This window comes from Danio aesculapii, chromosome 24 (genome assembly GCF_903798145.1).
Source record: "Danio aesculapii chromosome 24, fDanAes4.1, whole genome shotgun sequence".
In the NCBI taxonomy this organism is placed as follows: Eukaryota; Metazoa; Chordata; class Actinopteri; order Cypriniformes; family Danionidae; genus Danio; species Danio aesculapii.
The window spans coordinates 38,729,291-38,747,460 of NC_079458.1; the positions used below are offsets into that span (position 1 = coordinate 38,729,291).

Consider the following 18,170-nt stretch of genomic DNA (forward strand, 5'->3'; position numbering starts at 1 on the left):
AACTTCTGATTGGTTGCCGCCAAACTGCGTCATAGCTCATTACCATAAAGTTGACTTGATTTCAACTCTCCTCGACGCTCACACCGGCGAAGACGCGCCGCGCTGCTCCTCGCCGCCGGCTCTCATTGAAAATGAATAACTTCCGGCTACTTTGACGCTCTCGCCGCTTTCATTGTGAACGTACGGTAATATATACACATACACCTGCATACTATTTTATTAATTTTAATGAAACAAAAGTTACCATTGAAAGACATTTTCACTTTTATTCTGAAGCCCAGCAGTGAGTGACTTTATTGAATCTACGCATCTACATTGTGACTATATGATGCTTTTTTTTTTCAATACAGCAAATAAAAAAAATGGCTCAATACAGAAAACCCACAGAACATTATACCCAGTTTACACAACTAAAATGTTGGAGATCCGACTCGATTTAAAGGACGTCCACAAGGGTCATTTATGATTGACAGCTGGATCAAGCGATTCTGCGTACACTTTAACTCTAAACTCAAATACAGTCCATTCAACATGGACATCGCTAATATACATTGCATTATAAACATCTTGTTGTTCAACCTAACAGATTTAACAGACTGTCTACGTGAAAGGCTTTCCATCAGACATGAGTCCAGTGTAGTTCTGGTGTAAGTCCAGCAATGCAATAACGATACCGATTGTAACACACCAATGGAGAAACTTCCATGTAATGATTATGTGTCTAACATCGTCTGAGTGAGGTTTCTGTAGATACGGCTAAGCACAGTGGTTATAACATCACGAGGAGTCCAAAATACATCAGAAAGCCTCTGAAGAATCAGTACTGAGCAGGGCAGCCACATTTGGTCCGATTATTACTGAGGAAAATACTACAATATGGAGCAAACTCGCAATATGGAACAATCTACAGCGACGTGAGTTTGTTCTGAATCCAGATGTGTCGACCGATTCTTATATTTACTTCTACACAACTCCTCAAATGGAAGTAAACATCAAACGTGAGGCTTCATAAACAGTCACGATACTTACAAAAATCAGCTTTTCTGGCGATCACACAGCAATTATACAGCATTTGGCTTCACATACCTGACAGAAAGCTGTGTTTGTCATGCAAATGGACTGCGGAAATACTGAAATGAAGCCGATTGGCTGCTTGAGCGGCAATCAGAAGGTGCGGTTCCGTAAATGCGATTGCCGATTTTCCGTTCACAAAAGGCAGAGTGCTCCATGTTTCTTCTCACATCTCGTCTCTATAAAACGCAAAGCAGAAATCTATACAAAACGGAACGATCTAAAATGTGATCATAAAATAAAAAGTATTCTGTACAAACTGAACATTGCACAACAACGACCAAAAAAATAGACTGTAACAGAAACATCTTCGGCATTGTCCCGATCTGAATCATGCAAACATGGAGTAACAAGACTGTCAGGAAGTTCACCACACTATATGACCTAGATATGCACAATATCCATGAAATACACCAGTCTTCCTGGCACGTCAAGGCCTGATTGGATGATGAAGGGTTTACTTCTCCTGCAGGAGTGCAGGGATGTTGATGTTCCAGCCGATGGCCTGCCGGTCGAAGCCACAGGTGAACAGATTACAAGCCTGGTTTTCCTCATTCCAGGCCGAGCAGCACACCATACGCCGATGACCCTGCGCATTCAGTCAGATAAATCAGGACACATTAAAAGATACATGCTAAAGAAAGAAAACACGTTTGGAACAAGTAGGGGCTTCGTAAACGATGACAGAATTTAAATTTTGGGGTGAAATATTACTTTAAATCTGTAGTTTTTAGTAGATCCTTGCACTATGTAGGATGTTGCTCTCAAAGTGTGTGTAACGTGTTGTACCGATATGATGCTTGCCTAAATTAGACAGCCTTGAAGTAGATAAGCATTGTGTGTGTGTTCTTCCCCTGAGAGAGAGTCTGGAAGTCTGAAACAGATTCTCACCTCTGTGGTCAAACTGACCTGTTATGTCTGACCTTTGTTTATTTGTCACCTAAATAATCATCAGAGATATGTTTTGAGTCTATATGTGGAGATTGTCTAAGTTTATCTACGCTTTAACCAGCTTGAATCGTTCTACCTAAAGGCATGACGTAGTTGGTGACCTTCTGTTAGAGTATAAGTGCTGTTGATTAGAAACTGTACATTGACGTCTGCAGAAGAAACTGCTAACTATTTTCTTCAGTATTTTTTTCTTTAACTGTATCTCTGAAATTCTAACACAAGGTACACTTTTAAATGATGTGAGCTGGTTATTAGAGAAAACAACAACATGCGGTAAACAAACTGAAATTGAGCATCAAGACCTGCAATGAAAATAAGGCATTTACTGCTGTTTTCTTACTGCTGTCCTGTGCTGATTTGCGGGTTTATTACATTATTTTGAGGAAGGTTTGTAGCAAATATCTACATATTCATTTAAGGAACCCTAACAGCAAGGCTAAAAGTACACAGCTACTCATGTATTGAGAGTCATCTTTTTACCCCTAAGCGATAAACTAAAACAAGACTTCCACTTGAGTAGATCAGAGATTTAAAAAGTGTAAAGAGGCTTGATGGACATGGAGCAACAAGAGAGCTAATAAAATGTCTCTTCCCAGTGTGAAACGTACCTGTCTGTTGCTGCGTGGCAGACGAGCCAGACGAACCCCATTCATGTCAAACAGCCTGACCTGGCGGTTGTCATGTGGTAAAGCGATGATTCTTTGGTTCGCAGAGACACTTATCCTGCAGGCAAAGACAGAATAAAATCAATCAACCAACCAAGCAACTTTAACCAATCAATCAACCAACCAAGCAATCAATTGACCAATCAATCAACTAGCTTAATGAACCAACCAATAAACCAAACAAAATCAAGCAACCAACTTAATCAAACAATCAACCAACCCAATCAACCAACCAAACGAATCAACTAAGAAATCAACCAACTCCATCAACCAAGCAACTCCAATTAACCAATCATTTAATCAATAAATCAAACACCTCAATCAACCAACCAATAAACCAAAAAAAATCAGGCAACCAAATCAATCAACTAAGAAATCAACCAACTCCATCAACTCCAATTAACCAATCAATCAATTAACCAAACAAAATCAAGCAACCAACTTAACCAAATCAATCAATCAACCAACTCCACCAACCTACTAACTGACTCAAGCAACCCAATCAACCAACCTACTAACCCAACCAACCAACCAACCAGCTCAATCAACCAACCGACTCAATCAACCAACTCAATCAGCCAACCCAACCAACTCAATCAACCAACCAACCAGGCAATCAACTCAGCCAACCAACCCTTCAATAAATTAACTAACCAAATCAATCAAACAAACCAACTATTCAACCATTCAATCAATAAACCAACCAATCAACTCAATCAGCAAGTATAAAGTAATGTGTGTATTCACAGTGAATACTAATTATAATAATAACTTAGGTAGCATGTTTATAATCCCATAGATGTACAAGCAACACAAATGTGTAAACGGCATCTATGCCCGTTGACTGGTTCCTTTCAAAATATTTAGATTCTGAGGAATAAAGTTTCTCCAATTCCCAAGACTTACTAAAACAGGCTTGTCTTTACATGTTCAGAAACAAGTCTCAGGAAGCAGTCTTACACCTCCAGCAACCTGCTGCTCTTACCTATTAACAGCCGAGTCGGTGCGGATGGTAGCAATCGGAGATCTCATGTTCTTCAAGTCCCACACCTTGACGGTGCGATCATCACTTCCAGACACCACGTTGTCTCCCACGGTGAACACAGCTGACGTCACGGTGCTGAAACACACAATGTGGCATGTCAATAAAACCTTACACACACACACACACACCTCAAACATGTTCCAATCACTCTTCAACACCTTCAGACCAAAAATATAACCCTGAAAACACAAGAATATATAAGAGATCCATATGGATTGTTCTGAAACAATAGTTGACGGCGCCAAAGGGCAAGGATCTTGGTCTAGAACAGGCATGGGCAAACTTGATCCTCGAGGGCCGGTGTCCCTGCAGAGTTTTGCTCCAACACTAATCAAACACACCTGAACACCCTAATTAGTGTCTTCAAGATCACTAGAAAGCTACAAGCAGGTGTGTTTGATTAGGGTTGGAGCAAAACTATGCAGGGACACCGGCCCTCCAGGATCGAGTTTGCCCATCCCTGGTCTAGAATGTGAAGGACATTAATTTAATCCTGATCATGAGTCACCGAGGAATCGTGAGATGCTATATTACTGAGATGACAATCTTTCTATGCAATAATTGCATTCTTAAGCAAGACGCTTAACTCTCCGGCAGGGATTGTCCCTGAATTAAATGTGGTGTAAGGGACTTTGGAAGAAGTACATCAGCAAAACGGCAAGTCCCCTAAAAGTAACTAGCTCAGCACCTAAGCTTTTTTCTTTCTTTCTTTTTTTAAAATCAAGATAGACTCTCTCTTTTACTGGCATGAAGAATTACTTTACAGAGTGACTAGAGAGTGCCCAAGGTCATCTTCCCCAGCCTTATTCATAGCCCTTTAAAGTCCTCAGTGGATCAGGAAGCACATCGTGTGAACTTCTGTCTGTATTCCCAATGGCAGACTAAACAGTACATCCTCAACAAATATATATTTTAATTAGTGGTGTAATTTTGGAGCCCTACTAGTCCAGCAATACTGAGGAAAATCTGGTTTCAGACCTCTACAGCAGGGGTTACCAAAACTTTAGGTAGAAGGAAGAACTTTGGAGAAGAGCGGTCAAATCGATCAAGTTTAGTACCAATCTGTATTGAGATTTCCAACATTTGAGGTTGTACTTAAACACCGCTGACTTAAACACCGCTGTCTTCAAGAGCTCAACAGAAATGACTGTGATTGGTCATCGGGTCACCATTCTTCATCTCTGTTCACCAAGTGCAAACACAGATAGACAGACACTGAGATCAGTCGATCCATCTGCAGCTCACTCGTATGTCATAGACATGCAGTATGTCAGCTCATTTGAAATGCTCTAGTGTCCGTCTATCTGTCTTTACACTTGGCGAACAGCATGTACACACAATCGTCAATCAGCTGTGTTTAAGTACACCCTCAACAGCCCTCAAATGTTAGTGGGGAATTGATGTTTTTTTTTTTTTTTTTCAGTACCAATTGTTACCAAACTCTATACTTTTACCAACTCTACCTTGGAAGACAATGGTTACATCAAACTGAGTCCTGAAGGGCCGGTGTCCTTCAAATTTTAGTTCCAACTCCAATTAGACAAACCTTAACAAAGCTAGTCAAGCTCTTTCTCTGTATATTAGGAACGTCAAGGCAGGTGTGTTGAAGGAAGTTGGAGCTAAACTTTACAGGACACTGGCCCTCCAAGAATGTTTAGGCACCACGGGGCAGGCACGTGCACTGGTAGGGCTCATGCCCTTTTTTCTCTTGGATAAAAAAATGCCCCTCAGAAATGAATCAAAGTATCCCCCAGTATTCAGTTCACAATCATTCACCACCTGCCCCCGGGTCTTCACTTTAAGCACATGCTCCTCGAAGGGTCTCTGCGCGGCCCTGCCACTTGGTTACATGTTTCCAACATTTTTATAAAATAAATTATTTTGTGTTCAACAGCAGAACCAATCTTATAAATATTTGATCCAAGTCAAGTGATAATTAAAAATTTTCCACGTTTCTGCATCTGTTGGCCACATGGTGAAGCATCAGTTTCAAAACCCATCAAGACACAGATACAATGTGGACAAGACTTTATGTGCATACTCAAAAGTCTGGCTAAGTGAGCCCATACAGCTATGACTTCTCTCATGGAGTGTCTTGGTTGATACTGAAATTAAATCTTCCTAACAAATTCTTCAGCAGGATAGCGCTCCTTCTCATACTTCGGCCTCCACATCAAAGTTCCTAAAAGCAAAGAAGGTCCAGGTGCTCCAGGATAGGCCAACCCAGTCACCAAACATGAACATCACTAAGCATGTCTGGGGTAAGATAAAGGAGGAGGCATTGAAGATGAATGCAAAGAATCTTGATGAACTCTGCGAGTCCTGCAAGAATGCTTTCTTTGCCATTCTAGATGACTTCATTTCAGGACAAAAACCCTACAAGACACAAATTCAATGTGGACAAGACTTTGTGCCTAGTAACAAGTCTGGCTAAGTGAGCCCATACAGCATGTGACTTCTGTGATGAGTGTCTTAGTCGATACTGGAATTAAATCTTCCCAACAAATTATATTATTGTGATTATGAAATTAAGCTGATCTGTCCCTGGTTGGAAAGACCACCCTCTGCTCTGCTGTACGGGGCCACGAGAACACCAGCAGCTGGGGCAAAATGAGGCAGAGAGAGTGTGTGTGTGTGTGTGTGTGAATGTGTGTGATTTGAGGCAGTCTGGGTGAACAGCAGGAATGTCAGCAACCCTCAGGGTCACAGCGCACATTTAACTGCTCCGCTCAGCACACACACTTCCATTTAATGGACCTTAATATTTCTAATCTATCACGTCATTCCCTGCTGACATTTCTCTCCTCTTTGTATTCCCTTCTCTCGGGAGAGCGAGTGAGAGAAATGGAAAAAAAAAAAAGGGGGCCGGAGCTGGTCCTCTGCTCGCCTCTAGCCGTGCTAATTTGAATTGACATGATATTAAGGTTTAATTAGGGGCTAAATTCCCGCTGCATTAAAGATTTGGACTTGAGTTTGGCCACATTTAACAGCCTTGCTCGGCTCGCTTCGGCACAGTTCACATCCAAAGTGAAGCGTGGAAACACTTTCTGACATTGCGGGTTGCCACCGGAAAGTAAGGGTGTGGGGGGGCGGCGGTGGGCCCGATAATAGATTAAAAGCTTGATTAAAATCCTATTACAACTCAAATGATATTTTGGGAATGTTCCGTTTCCCCTGGGACCACTGACAAGCAAGGTCGAGACTCATTAGAGGAAGAGCAGTGTGTGTCTGCGTTTAATAGAGATCCAGTGCTGGAGTATAATAAGTTCTTTAAAACAATGGCTGAGGAAGATGTATGTGATTACACGCTCTTGCTGATGCTGGGAACACTGTTTGAGACGTATGAAAATCCATAATTGTGAAATATGACAAAACAAAAGGAAAGTTTTGTCGACTACATGAAAATTTATATGAACAGATTGAAGACCTAACAGTTACAATAGGTGTCACATGGTATTCATCTTTAAATGCATCATGCGGAGACAAGCAAATGGCACATATACAATAAATGGTTTCACACCTTTTGGATGGTTTGCTTTAGGGCTCTGCGACTTGAGGAAAATAATAGCATTTTTTTTTTCCCAATGTAAGATTGGCATTGTGCACTTAACATTACATTAGCTTACTGCTAACCTGTGGAAAGGCTGTCATCAAAATCAGGGAACACCTTTTTTTTTAGGTTTGGGGCTTGTGACTACGTTTACTTGGACATCAGTAATCTAATCATTTGCCTTAATCTGAATAAGACAATAATGTAGTTAAGGTGTTTACATGAGTCCATTTATGATCCCGTTTTACATGCCATAGCACATGGATTGCATCACCAGGCTATCCACATTTCCTCTAGTTTCGTGTAATTTCACTTTCATTCAGCATATTGTTCATGCCCCGTGTCAAACTTGGGCATTGAATGAGAATATGAAGTAAGAGCTGGTGGAGGAGTCCTGTTTTAATGGATGTTGATTCGCCGAAGAAAAAAAAACACCTTTGCATTTCCTGACGCGGCTGTCTGTGGTCCTTTTTAAGGTAATGGCTACATGGTAGACTCGTAATCAGATTATTGTCTTAATCATATTAAAATTGGAGCAGTGGTGTCCATGTAAACTTAGTCGGTGAAAGTTCCAGATAACTTTAAGTTGATTCCCTGTGCCCTCAAATGTTTCATTAAATTTGACGTGTTTCCCCCCCTTACACACAACTTTTGTAAAGCATCTGCCTCAAGTTGCTCTCAGAATCCTTATAGCCATACTTTAGAATGCTTAGTTTAAGCAAATTTGATGAACATGATTGTGCGTGTTGATGAATCTGAAGAGAGTCGCTTAGCGGGTGCGCTGTATTGCGCGCGTTGCCTACGTGCGTGCGTTCCCAAAGCAACAAGGACAAACGCCTAACATCGTCGGTGGTGTCCGTATCCTTCAAAGTTGTTTAGAATTAAGTGTTCAGAGATTGTGTGACAACGCATACCTATGTGCCTTTGATGCACCTTACGTCCTTGTCGCAGCACCTGTGGCACCAAAATTCATATGCTGATTTGGGCCGGTCCATACCGGTTACATAGTATGGCACCGGGTTTCGATACCCGATTCTAATCGTATCACATTTTTCTCTAGAGTAAACAGTAAACACAAATAAAATTACCTTAGCTTTCTGTAAACATGTTGAACTCAAATTAGGGAGATAGTGTAGCTTATTACTTTGCTGTTGCTTGCTACTAGATTGAGCAACTCTGGCAATACTTTCAATTCACTTTTTAGCAAGACACTCCTCATGTAGCCGCCTGTGATGCTTTGTAGGTGCTGGTTGTTGTATTTCCACATGCTGTGGCAACAATTCTTACAAATTGCCTGTTTTTGTTTGGAACTTTAAAACCAAAATATTCCCATATTACCGATGTCCTATTTTTTATTAATTCGTCTATTAATGCTTCTGAAGCGGCAAATGCCACCATCCCAAGCGATTTTCTGTTTGTTTGTTTTTTTTTTTTTATTGTGGGTGTTCAGCATAGTTCAGTTGCACAATTCTGATTGGGCAGAAAAAAAGTGTGCTCGCTCAGTTGGCTAGTAAGACTTTCACACACAGACGGCAATCACGCATTTGCTTTGGGCAGGGGTAATTAAATAATACTTATATATTTCATATTGGAGCCTCTTGAGATTAGCTAATCGCAATGTTTCAAATTGTGATTAAATTCTGATTAATCGCACAGCCCTAGTTTGCTTTCAATATCAGATTTTGCCGGTGTGGAAAAGCAACAACCCATGACATATTTCTGAAGTTAGGACTCTAAGTTTAGTTTAAGATGTCAAAATGGGGGTGGGGGGGTTGGGTTATTAGTGGTGAGGATGTCTAGATATGAGGGGTGAGGTGTCTGAATAACACAGCTAAGCAACTGTACTATGCGTTGGGCTTCGAGCAGCCGATGTGATCGGATACTGTACCAGAGTTAGCGATCCGGGGGGGGGGGGGGGTTGCTACGACGGGAGTTTTCTGGGAGAAATAACAAAACGGGAGGGTGGCGGGAGATGGGTCTGAAATACGGGAGACTCCCGGGAAAAACAGGAGTGTTGGCAGGTATGACTTATGACATCATGGACAGTGACATACCAGGATCTGGATTTTTTTTTCAGCCTGGTGTCAACAAAAGCTGTTATTTCGGTAACAAGGATGATTTCATGCCTACAACTTACAGGATACTGTTTTAGTATGATGATATATCAAATATATCAAAAACTCAAGTAAAAGTTGATTTCACAGTTCATGACCCCTTTAAATCATCTAACCTTACCTAGAGGCCCTTTAGCCTCCTGCCAGATTTTTAACACTAGTCTACATCTGAGAAACAAAAATAGGTGGGCTTGACATCCAGAATCTGCATGATCTGTCTCAAAGGAGACACCAGCTGTGATATTTCCTCAATGAGAAACCCATTCTGACACATTCCCCAAGACAGCAGGTGTGTCTCCCTCTGTCTGTCTGAAATCCAGAACACTGATGATACTCTCATACGCATCCTGACAGAGAGAGAGCGACTCTGACAGGAAATGCCCTGCAGATGAAAGAGGAATGAGGCGGCAAACACTACAGGCCCCCGCGAACAGCGACACTCCTGTCATGTTTCATTTGTACTGTGCCACTCATTAGCATTTGCACCATCATTAGATGATCATGAGACGGCATTTCAGGCCATTCTGCTGTCCTTTTGAGAGCCTGGATGGGTTCATAAGGTCACATTTGAAGTTAAGAAACAAGTTGTAAGTGAAAACTTAAATTATCTTTGGTGTCAAAAATGATACCCGTCTCACCGGCTTGCACCTTCTGTGGAACTCCAAAATATAGGTCACACTTTACTATAAGGTTTGATTAGCTAATGTTAGATTTTATACGTTTGTCTGGAATGCTCAATTCTGATTGGTCAGTTTCGTCATTCCAAGCTATGTTATTCCAAAATAACCGCTAAATAACTGCTAACTTCAAATCATCTTGACCGTCCGTGAATACGTTTACATCCACATTGTCTGGAATACTCTATTCTGATTGGTCATTAGTGTCATTCCAAGGTATGTTATTTCAAGATAACAACCGCTAAAAATTAGCTAACTTTGAATCATCTTGACTGTCAGTGAATACGTTTACATCCACATTGTCTGGAATACTTAACTCTGATTAGTCATTTGCGTCATTCCAAGATATGTTATTCCAAGATAACAACCGCAAAAAATTCGCTAACTTCGATTTATCTTGCCCTCAGTAAATACATTTACAACCACATTATCTGGAATAACTCGATTCTAATTGGTCAGTTGCATCATTCCAAGGTATGTTATTCAGAGATAACAACCGCTAAATAACTGTTAACTTCGAATCATCTTGACCGCCAGTGAATACGTTTACATCCACATTGTCTGGAATAACTTGAATCTGATTGGTCAGTTGCGTCAGTTCAAGGTATGTTTTTCTGAGATAACAACCGCTAAATAACTGCTAACTTCAAATCACCTAGACCGTCAGTGAATACGTTTAAATCCATATACTTCCACATTGTCTGGAATACTCGATTCTGATTGGTCAGTTGCATCATTCCAAGGTATGTTATTTCAAGATAACAACTGATAAATAACTGCTAACTTCCAATCATCTTGACTGTCAGTGAATACATTTCTATCCACATTGTCTGGAATAACTTGATTCTGATCGGTCAGTTGCGTCATTCCAAGGTATGTTATTCTGAGATAACAACCGGTCAGTAACGACATTCCAAGGTATGTTATTTCGAGATGACAACCACTAAATAACTGCTAACTTCTATTCATCTTGACCATCAGTGAACGCGTTTACATCCATATACTTGCATACACATTCATAAAAGATCTACGATAATCTCTTGAGCTTGACAATTTATGTTTATTATTGCATTCATGTGATGGTACAAACATTACAATGTCTGTAGAAGGGCTTTATTTCTGGCTGTTGATGTTTATCTTTACATGCGCATTAAGGAATTATACTGTATTCAAGAAGTCATTTAAAAGGTTGCGCAATTTAAAAAGAGTCTCATTATTTAAAAAAAAAAGATGTGATGCTATTTGCTAATTACACTCATTAGCGTCCTCTTGTGGATATCAGACAATACAGTACCTTTTCCTGTAACATTAAGTATTGCCACTAGGTCGGTGATGTAGCTGTTAATGCGTCGACACATGCACTTCAGTGTTCACGGTGACCCGAGTTCGATTCCGCCTCGCGGTCCTATGTCGATCCTTCCACTCTCTATGAAAAAAGTGTTGCCTTTAGAATTCAAATTTTGCTTAGTTTTTTTTAGGAAAGAAATCTAAATTTAGGTTTTCAGCTATGTTGAAAGCCCTACAACGTACATAACTCAGCAAATGCGCAAGTTCTCTTCCTCGAGAGCATTTATGTGTACGGTTAAAAGCTAGCCTAGAGCGCCATCTGCTGTTAAAAATGAAACTTAAACCACCATGTAATTGGCACCATGGTTGTAGACAGAAGCTTTCAGACGCAAGTTTCCATCTTTAGTCACACACCATTTCTATAAGCACCAGTATACACTAGCTAGCTCTGAAAACGCCACTCTGTAAAGTTTCCACTGCATATGCTGTTAACAGCAGAAAAACAGTGGGCAACGGCTTGAATGTTTCATCTAAGTGTCCATATGTCGCAATGCTGCGCTCATGGTGCGTCCTGATGCTCTAGGTTAGTGAAGGGAGACTAGCATATGTGAGCTGTACTGCACAACTGAGCTAAACTTCACTCACTATTAGAAACTGTACAGCAGTTTTAGAGTCTCAGGCTGAAAGAAATTAGACTTGCACCCTGCAGTTACTGGCAATAACTTGAAATCGTACTATGTGGAAAAAAAATAGGTACTTCCTATTAAATGTGTACATGTATTAATCATATTAGGACATACAGTACAAAATACTGTCATGTGGTGCTGCGAAAAGGAGGGAGTAAAACAAGATGATTAGACATTGATAAAGCGAGCAATTGCTTATTATTCACATGTCTGAGGTTATCGAGCTTGAACTTTGTAATGCAGCAACATGCCAACCTGTCACATAAGCTTGTGTTTCCTGTCTGCTGCGTTCACATGCATATGAATAGAAGCCTATGGGGTGAAAAGTGCAGTGTGACCACGGCTTAAGGGAGTGAGTGAGTGAGTGAGTGAATGAGTGAGTGAGTAAGTGGAGGGAGTGAAGGAGTGATTGTGTGAGTGAGGAGTAAAGAAGTGAGTAAGTGAGAGTGTGTGAAGTGAGTGAGTGGGGGAGGAAGTGAGTGAGTAAGCGAGCGAACAGTAAGGGAGTGAGTGAGGGAGCAAGCGAGGAAGGGAGTAAGTGAATGAGTGAGCGAGTGAGTGAGTGTAGGAGTAAAGGAGTGAGTGAGCGAGCAAGTAAGGGAGTCGGTGAGTGAGCGAACGAGCGAGTGAGTGAGCAAGGGAGTCAGTGAGTAAGAGAGTGAGTGAGCGAGCAAGTAAGGGAGTCAGTGAGTGAGTGAGCGAGCAAGTAAGGGCGTCAGTGAGTAAGAGAGTGAGTGAGCGAGCGAGCAAGTAAGGGAGTCAGTGAGTGAGCAAGTAAGGAAGTCAGTGAGTAAGAGAGCGAGCGAGCAAGTAAGGGAGTCAGTGAGTGATCGAGCAAGTAAGGGAGTCAGTGAGTAAGAGAGTGAGTGAGTGAGCGAGCAAGCAAGTAAGGGAGTCAGTGAGTAAGAGAGTGAGTGAGTGAGCGAGCAAGCAAGTCAGTGAGTAAGAGTGAGTGAGTGAGTGAGCAAGCAAGCAAGTAAGTGAGTCAGTGAGTAAGAGAGTGAGTGAGCGAGCGAGCAAGTAAGGGAGTCAGTGAGTAAGAGAGTGAGTGAGCGAGCGAGCAAGTAAGGGAGTCAGTGAGTAAGAGAGTGAGTGAGCGAGCAAGTAAGGAAGTCAGTGAGTGAGTGAGCAGTAAGAGAGTGAGTGAGCGAGCAACTGAGTGGATGAGCGAGTAAGGGAGTGAGTGAGAGAGGGAGTGAGCGTGCAAAGGAGTGAGTAAAGGAGTGAGAAAGTGAATTAGTAAGTGAGCAAGTAAGGGAGTGAGTGCGAGCGAGCACGGTAAGGGAGCAAATGAGCGAGCAAGTAAGTGAGCAAGTATGGGAGTGAGTCAGTTAATGAACAAATGAGTGAGCGAGCAAAGGAGTGAGTGGGTGAGTGAGCAGTAAGAGAGCAAATGAGTAAGTAAGCGAGTAAGGGAGTGAGTGTGCGAGCAAGAGAGTGAGGGAGTAAGTGAGTATGAATGAGTGATTAAGCAAGCTAGGGAGTGAGTGTGTAAGTGAGCATGTTTGTGAGCGAATAAGTGTTTGAGTGAGTGACCGTATGCAAGTAAGGGAGTGAGTGAGGAGTAAGGGAGTGAGTGAGTGATTGGGTGATCTAGGGAATGACGGAGTGAGTGTTTAAGCGAGCAAGTGTGTGAGTGAATGAGGCAATGAGTGTGTGAGAGAGTAAGTGATTGTGTGAGCAAATGAGTGTGTAAGTGAGCGAGTGTGAGAGCAAATGTGTGAGTGGGGGGTAAGTGATTTGAGTGTGTGAGCGACTGAGTAGTATGGGAGTGAGTAAGAGTGTGTTAGGGAATAAACAAGTTAGCAAGTGCGTAAGGGGGTGAGCGCGTGTGTGTGTGTGTGTGTGTGTGTGTGTGTGTGAGTGAGTGAGTGTAGTCCAGCATGACTCATGTATGCACTACTGTATGTGCTTAACATGAATGAACACAAACTCAGGCTGTGTGTGTGTGTGTGTGTGTGTGTGTGTGTGTGTGTGTGTGCGTGCGTGTGTGTGCGTGTGTCTGTGTCTGGTCTTTAGGAGGTCTTCAGCTCCTGCCAGGAGAAGCGCAGAGCTCATTCATCTTACAGTCCCAGTGCAGCAGAGCATTCACTCCCACTGACAGCACAACAGCCTCTCTCTGTCTCTCATGCGGGACTCAATCAACACACATACACACACACACACTGCACTGTACGCCACTCATTACAACCAACAGCTGTCTCTACTGCCCACACACACACACACACATCTGCATGAACGGCACTCACATGCGCTGCGGTTTCCTGTCAGACGTCTCATTCATTAAGCTTTCAGTGTGTTTCCAAGTCAAACTTTGTGTGTCAGTTGTTGCTCACTCAGTAGACAGTGTGTGTTTGCTCACCGCCAGAACACCAGGGCATTGTGGGTGGTTTTCAGGGCATTGTTATTCTGTTGCCAAGCGTTTCTAGCTTGCTTCTGTGTGGTTGTATGGAGCATTGGTTTAAAAAGTAAAAAGTTTTTCAAGTTTCCACAGTGTTGACGGATTATTGTAGGATTTTTAGAGCGCTAATGTTTTGTGATAGGCTATTTCTCAGAAATTCAGTTCTCTTTATGTTGGAGCATGTTTCAAGTTAAAATAGGATCCAAATCCCTCCTATTTTAAGGCCGACCACAACGTGACGTAGAAGTGCCGTTTTCCCCACCCACTGAATTGATCGACAGCCTCGTATTAACATATCTCCATAGTAATGCGTATAATCATATCAACAAGACAGGACGCGCGCAAAGCAACCGGGAAGATCTGTTCAGCTCTCTGTGATCATCAATCATCGAATGTGATCAAGAATAAGTTTTATAAGTTGAAAACAGTGCATATTTGTAACGAATTCACAGTGGTTTAAGTGTCTTTATCAACACAGCCGCATGTCAGCACAATTATAAAAGAAGATGCTTCAATCCTAATTCATCAGGTTTATTTTGTACATTAACATGGCGTAGATATTAACGTGTATCCCGTCACATTTGCGTGCAAAAACAGTGCAAAGTTAAACGTGTGCACTGTGTGTGTGTGTGTGTGTGTGTGTGTGAGTGTGTGTGTGTGTGTGTGTGTGTGTGTGTGTGTGTGTGCGTGGATTTTGTAAAGACATTGTGTGTGACTCATGGAAAGGCTTGAATTAACTCCACAACAAATACATCAAATAATCATTGGGAAAGTTCTTACTGTAGTATTTCTCACAAACGTTACATGAGATCTGCTTCCTTCATGTCTGTCACTGTGCTGTTTATCTGACGCAACCGAGGCGGAGATTGAGACACTCTGACAGGCATGAGGGAACGGTGGGCGGGGAGAACCAGCATTAATGACACAGGCAACGAAAACAGCTACAGTGTGTTCAGAGCAGAAAATATCCAACATTCAAAGGTCTAATCAATAATCTGATGGGTGTTTTGAGCTGAAACTTTAAAGACACATTCTGGAGGCACAAAATACTTATCTTAAATCTTTAAAAAAGGAGGTAAAATAGGCGCCCTTTAATACATTTTCATTAATGCAAAATATAATGTTAATTATGATTGTATAAAATGGAATTTAAATTTGTTTTAAATGTATATTATTCTATTAAAATGCAATTGGATGAAAACAATTCCTTTCACATACTGCAAACAAAGTGCCAAAAAAGTAGAGGTTTAATATTTGAACATGGACAGAAATTATGTAATTTTGTCTTTTACAATATTAATGAAAACTGTTATTGTTATTTATATTCGAGTCTAGTTTAATTATTAATTAGAATGGCTTTATTATTTAATAAATGGTTACTTTTTTAAATAATTCAACAATATACTTATTAAAACCATCTTGTTTACAATTTCCTAAACTGTTTTTACCATCATCAGCATCATTATCATTAATAGCCCTTATTATTATTATTGTTGTTATTATCATAATCATCATTATCATGGTCGTCATTATTATTATTATTGTTATTATTATTATCATCATCATTATCATAGTCGTTGTTATTATTATTATTATTATAATCATCATGGTCGTTTTTATTATGATTATTATTTTTTTTTATCATTATAATTATAATTACTGTAGTAATAATAAGAAATTCATCATCATAATTAATTATTATTATTAATTCGCTAATACTACAGTTCTGCTGAAGGCTTTATTCTGATTGGCTGATGATTTTAAGGTGTGCAATTGTTTTGAATGAACCTACAACTAAATTACTTCCCCACTGCTTTCATTACATTACAGCTCCATATCACTATACTGAATGATTTCAGTTATTTCACAAACACACCAATCAAAACAAAAAGAAAAAAAGTTTCAGCTCAAACACCCATCAGATTATTGATTAGACCTTTTAAAATGTTGGATATTTTCTGCTCTGAATACACTGTAGCTGTTTTTGTTGCCTGTGTCTTTAATGCTGGTTCTCCCCACCCACCGTTCCCTCGTGCCTGTCAGAGTGTACCTCAATCTTTTGCTGCGTCAGATAAACAGTGACAGATATAAAGGAAGCAGATCTCATGTAACGTTCATGAGAAATACTACAGTAAGAACTTTCCCAATGAGTATTTGATGGATTTGTTGTGGAGTTAATTCAAGCCTTTCCATGAGTCACACACAATGACAATACAAAGTCCACACACACACACACACTGCGAACACACACAGAGGACACAGACACGTTTAACTTCACCGTATTGGCACATCAAATGTGACGGGATACACTTGTTAACATCCACTGCTGTATGGATATCTGTTGTGTTAATGTACAAAATAACCTGATTTAACGTCCACAAACCAGGATTAAAGCAGCGTCTTTTATAATTGTGCTGACGTGCGGCTGTGCTGATGAAGTAAAGACAGTAAAATCACTGTAATTCATTACACACACTGTTTTAAAACATTTTAAACTTGTAATACTCACTCTTGATCACATTTGATGATGATTGATGATCACAGAACGCTGAACAGATCTTTTAATCCCGATTGCTTTGTGCACGTCCTGTCTTGTTGATACGATTACACGCGTTAATACAGAGACATGTTAATACGTAGCTGTCAATCAATTTAGTGGGCGGGGAAACTGCACTCCTATGTCACGTTGTGGTCGGCCTCAAAATGGGAGGGATTTAGATCCTATTTTAACATCAGGAAATTAAAATAAAGTGACTTATTGTGTTTCTATCACTCCAAAATGACTGTGGACACACTTTACCTACACACAGTTCTGTCCAAACAGCTTACAAAAGATGATTTTCATCATAGCTGCCATTTAAGACCTATAAGACCACTCAGACACCCCGCTATGGCCTAACAGCCGAATAACCATATCGGTGTTCATATTAATTCAACAGCCAGTCGTCAAGCATACCTTACATAATACAGACTGCACTATATTGTGTGTAACAATGGCTTCAAGCTGTGACTATATTGACTCTGCAGCACATTATTGCTCAGAGAGACATGAGTCCAGCGAGTAATGAATGAGCTGAGTGAACAGTGTGTGTGTGTGTGCCGATGAAGGACAGTAATTGAGTTCGCGCGGCGGGGCTGACAGTGTGCTACGCCGCTAATCTCATTACGCTGATTGTCTATTTGAGAGCATTACGCCGGATCTGACGGAATTATACATGTTAGGCTTGGACATAATGAGCGGCGTGTAATCCTCCATAATCAAAAGAGTGCAGCGCCGCCTTAACCAGCCATAACTACCAGCACACAACCCATTTACACGCCACCAAAACACTGCAGCTGCTGACGGGAAATAAAAAAAACAAACGCTGCCACACGGTAAAGGGTTTGCTTTAACACAGTTTAGAGGAGATGGATGGGAATAAAATGAAAGTTATGTGTGAAATGAGTGTGTGTTGAGGCGCTTGGGTAATTACTGTACTTGCACTGCTATCTAGTGGAGCACATGGATAATGTATTACTTGTAAAATGTCATTTAAATGAATGTCTGTGATGATCTTTGATGGATGAAGAATTAGTATGATTTTAGTACTTTTGAATATCGATTTGTTTTTAATAAATCTCCTCCCACATTATCAGCATTTTTACTTTTGAAATGTTTTATCTAGAATTTATATTTGACCTCAAAGCAAAAACCATTTTTAATTATTATTATTATTATTATTA

At 40.7% G+C, this 18,170-nt stretch overlaps 1 protein-coding gene across 5 annotated transcripts in view; it reads right to left on the reverse strand.

Annotated features, from left to right (window-relative positions):
* Positions 1–209: 209 nt before the first annotated feature.
* Positions 210–18,170, reverse strand: part of wdr37 (WD repeat domain 37) — a 61,849-nt gene continuing 43,888 nt past the window's right edge. For all 5 annotated transcript variants that reach the window (XM_056450130.1, XM_056450129.1, XM_056450131.1 and 2 more), the window contains 3 exons: positions 3,673–3,807; positions 2,631–2,745; positions 210–1,660 (listed from right to left, as the gene is read on the reverse strand). In XM_056450130.1, coding sequence (XP_056306105.1) covers positions 1,529–1,660; positions 2,631–2,745; positions 3,673–3,807 — 382 coding nt within the window. In that variant the 3' untranslated portion in view covers positions 210–1,528. The remainder of the gene's footprint in view (positions 1,661–2,630; positions 2,746–3,672; positions 3,808–18,170) is intronic.